This window comes from Malus domestica, chromosome 16 (assembly GCF_042453785.1).
Source record: "Malus domestica chromosome 16, GDT2T_hap1".
NCBI classification, from domain to species: domain Eukaryota; kingdom Viridiplantae; phylum Streptophyta; class Magnoliopsida; order Rosales; family Rosaceae; genus Malus; species Malus domestica.
Window position 1 is genome coordinate 35,833,304 of NC_091676.1, and position 3,982 is coordinate 35,837,285.

General features: G+C 44.7%; 1 protein-coding gene across 1 annotated transcript; it reads right to left on the bottom strand.

The window, feature by feature from the left end:
* Positions 1–925: 925 nt before the first annotated feature.
* Positions 926–3,982, bottom strand: LOC139193133 (uncharacterized). The gene is made up of 3 exons (XM_070816109.1): positions 2,848–3,982; positions 1,938–2,303; positions 926–1,287 (listed from the first exon to the last, which is right to left on the bottom strand). The coding sequence occupies exons 1-3, from the start codon at positions 3,980–3,982 to the stop codon at positions 926–928; spliced, it is 1,863 nt and encodes a 620-aa protein (XP_070672210.1).

Sequence of the window (3,982 nt, forward strand, 5' to 3'; positions counted from 1 at the left end):
GATGTAAGCTTCTCCTGCATATGACTTTGGCATAATTGGTCATACGACGTCAAATCCCCATGCATCGAATGGCTATGAGGCAGCTGTAGGGTGTAATGGTTCAGGCAGTTGATGTATGAAGTTGGCGTGGAATTGGCAGGCTTGGTACCTTTTGGCATGTTCCAGGCAATCTTTCACCATGCTTGGCCCAATAGTAACCCATCCTTTTGAGCTAGAAATGTAGCTCTGGTCCAGACTGATGCGCTTCACATACACCTGAGTGTGCTTCTTCCATGGCTTGATTGGCTTCTTCCTTGCCTAGGCATCTCAGAAGTACTCATTCAAAAGAGCGTCGGTAGAGTGTTTCTTTGTAGTAAAGGAATCGAGGTGCTCGTCGACGTATTTCAGAGCGGTGTCTAAGATCATCTAGAAGCTTTCCATGCTTCAAATAGTCGATCAGCGACTGTCTCCACTCTTTAGCGTCGACTGGAAGTATCGAGATAACGTTTGTATCATCCAATATCATTTCAGTAACGAGCAGGATCACCCATCTTTGGCAAACTGGCATGTCTATAGTTTCGTTTTCTCCTAGTGTCATACTCGAGGCTAGGGTGGCGAGAGCGTCTACCATTTGATTTTCGTTTCTTGGCACATGTTCTAGTGTCACAGTCTCGAACTTTTGTAGCAGTTAGGTTTCCAATCGGAAGTATAGGACGAGATCATCTTTCCTCACCTCATATTTAGTTAAGAGTTGATTGATTATGAGCTTAGAGTCGCCAAATACCTCAAAGGCTGTGATTCCTATGTCGATCGCCATTTGGAGCCTGATGATCAGTGCTTGGTACTCAGCGACATTGTTGGAGCATAGTTCGCTTGGTTAAAAGGAATAAGGTAATATTTGCCTATGTGGCGACATGAATACTACTCATGCCCCCACTCCGTCTGCTCATGCAGATCCGTCGAAGAATATCATCCATGTTGGGAAGATGTCGATGTAGAACACCTCCTCGTCAGGCAAGTCGTCTGAGATTTTCCAATCGGCTGGGATTAGATGATCGGCAAGGAAATCTGCTAGTGCTTGTCCCTTGACGACCTTAGCTGGGATGTAGATGATCTCGTATTGATTGAGAAGCAACGCCCATTTAGCTAGTTGCCTTGTTAAGACTGGTTTGGACATGACGTATTTGACTGGGTTAGCTTTAGCAACCAGGTGGATGGTGTAAGCATGAATGTAATGCCTGAGCTTTTGGATGGAAAACACCAAGGCAAGGCACATCTTTTCTATTGGGGAGTAGTTCAACTCGGCACCTGTAAGAGTTTGGCTGAGGTAGTAGAGCGCTCTTTCTTTCTAGGATTCATTCTCTTGTGCCAATAGTGCTCAAACTGAACTTTACTGAGCGGCGATGTACAATATGAGCAGTTTTCCGGGCACAGGTGCCCCTAGGACCAGTGGACTTGATAAATACTTTTTAATGCTTTCAAAAACATTATGGCATGCTTCGTCCCATACGAACGGAACATCCTTCTTCATGAGTCGACTGAATGGTTGACAACGCCCTGCAAGGTTAGAGATGAAACGCCTGATGAAGGCTAGTTGTCCTTGTAGACTCTTCAGCTCGTGCAAGTTTCTTGGTTCAAGCATGCTTTGAATGGCCTTGATCTTTGATTGGTCCATTTCAATGCCACGGTGCTTGACAATGAAGTTGAGGAACTTTCCAGAGGTGACGCCAAATGCGCACTTTAATAAGTTTATCTTAAGGTTGTATTTTCGTAACCTTTCGAACACTATTCGCAAATCCTTCAAGTGATCTAATCTTTTCTTTGTCTTGACCACCACATCGTCTACGTAACATTCTACGTTTTTGTGTAGCATGTCATTGAAGATTTTTTGCATTGCGCGTGCTATGTGGCTCCAACGTTTTTTAGACCAAAGGGCATCACCTTGTAGTAGTAGATACCTTTTGGAGTGCGGAAGGCTGTTAGTTCCTCGTCTTTGAGAGCCATGTGAATTTGATTGTATCCAGAAGAGTCATCCATGAATGATAGTGCTTCATGGCCAGTGGTTGCATCCACCATGATTTCGATGATTGGCAAGGGGAAGTCGTCATTCGGGCAAGCTTCATTGAGGTCCTGAAAGTCTACGTAAACACGTATTTGTTCAGATTTCTTAAGGACGATGATGATGTTGGAGATCCACTTGGGGTATTGCACCTCTCGAATGAAGCCTGCTTCGATTAGTTTGTCAATCTCAGCTTCAATTTGTGGGATGAGCTCCGATCGATATCGCCTTTGAGTTTGCTTTATCGGTCGCGTTCCAGGCTTAACTGCAAGATAATGCACAACGATGACAAGGTCAAGGCTGGGCATTTCCTTGTAGGTCCAAGCAAAGACGTCTTTGTACTCTAGTAGCAGTTGGTAATACTCTTTTGTCTCATTCGCACTTAGCAACGCACTTACAAAGATAGGCTTTAACTCCTCTTTTGTGCCTAAGTTGAGCTCCTTAAGATCATCAACCGTGGCTTGCCCCCATCCTCCAATTGTGGTGGTGCGGCAGTGATGTCTTCCTCAGGGATTTCGTCTTTTTTGCCTTCTTGGATCGTGATGTGGAAGACATCTTGGACTTCCTCTTCAATGCCGTCATTTCGGGCTTGTTGGCATGAAGATTGGCCGGTGTAAATGATGGTGCGCCTTCTCACTTTCAGTGATCCAATTATGTCAACCTCCAAGATTGCTTGGCATTTCATCCTTGAAGGATTAGAGCTTCAAACATCATCTTTTCTTGCCAGTCCGTCGGGCTTTTCTTCCTTTGACATCATTTCCCTCTTTCTAGAAGGCTTATTGTTGTCTTCAAGTCTTTCCAAAGCTGACCATTGCAGAAGAGAGCTAGCCGTGTTGCTTCGTTGCTTGGGTTGGGTTTTGACAACCTTTCAAAAACAGAGCTTTGGGATGTTGGTGTGTTAAGCTTCTTGAGAACGGAGGTTTGGTCTTGACCACCAATGCGATCAAGTGCCGAAATTCTAGGCCTTGAACGATTCATCCTATCGAAGACTGACGTCTGAGGAGCGGACTTAGGCTCCTCTTGATTTTGTTCTACGCTCACGCTGATGTGTTGAGTGCTAGCGTTTTTCGCTTTGCTTGAAATCTTCACTGGTACATTTGGTGTGAAGCCGAGCCCAGCTTTCTTGTTGTCAACTCCGTAACCATGCTTTTTCAACTTCTTTTGAGTCTTGGTGAGGTTATGTTCTTTGTCATTGACGATGTTTGAAACCTTTTTTCCAGGATTCGAAGAGGAAGCGAAGTCATACCCAGCTTTCAACATGAGCTTGTAGGCGTTTGGATCAAAACCTTCTTCGGTCCTCTTGCTTGGAAGAAAGCTTGGTTCCACCCCCTTTGGCAGAGATTTTATAAAGCTTTGTGGTAGTCTTGCAACCTTAGCACCGCCTAGCTGTGTTAGAGGCAAAACTGCATTTGTCTTGAGCAACTTTACATTATCCTTATGCCATTGTGTGTCGGCTTTGCTTGCTCCAATTTTGAACAGGGATTGACCATTCTTTCTTCTTAACATCGGGATGTATTGGAATATGGGTGTGTTCGATCCTTCTAAAAGCGTCCTACTCCCTTTGGTTGTTGCAGGTTTAATAGGCTCGTCATCGTTTATGCCTAAAAATGGCACGGCTTGCCATTCTTGCTTTTTAGGTGCTGTTTTGCCTATGGATTTGATCTCTTCTGGAAAAGCTTCAGGCACTATGTGTTCATCCATGTAGAACTTGGCGCCTGCGAAGTGTGATTCCGCTTCGGTGAATGGCTTGGTATCACCTTGGATCACCTTTACCCTTTCCCGATATAATTTTAAGCATTGGTGAAAGGTGGATGGCACTACTCCATTCTCGTGGATCCAAGGCCTTCCTAGGAGCAGGCTGTAGGAAGTTCTTGCGTCAATCATGTGGAATATCGTGCTTGATTTAAGTTCACCAATGGTTATCTCTACTCGAATCATGCCCAT

Coding starts and splice junctions, on each gene's coding strand:
- LOC139193133 (XM_070816109.1), bottom strand. CDS start 3,982: ATGGGCATGATTCGAGTAGAGATAACCATTGGTGAACTTAAATCAAGC. Junction 2,304..2,847: donor GCTAGCTCTCTTCTGCAATG/GTCAGCTTTGGA, acceptor ATTATCTTGCAG/TTAAGCCTGGAACGCGACCG. Junction 1,288..1,937: donor AGCCTTCCGCACTCCAAAAG/GTATCTACTACT, acceptor AAACTCTTACAG/GTGCCGAGTTGAACTACTCC.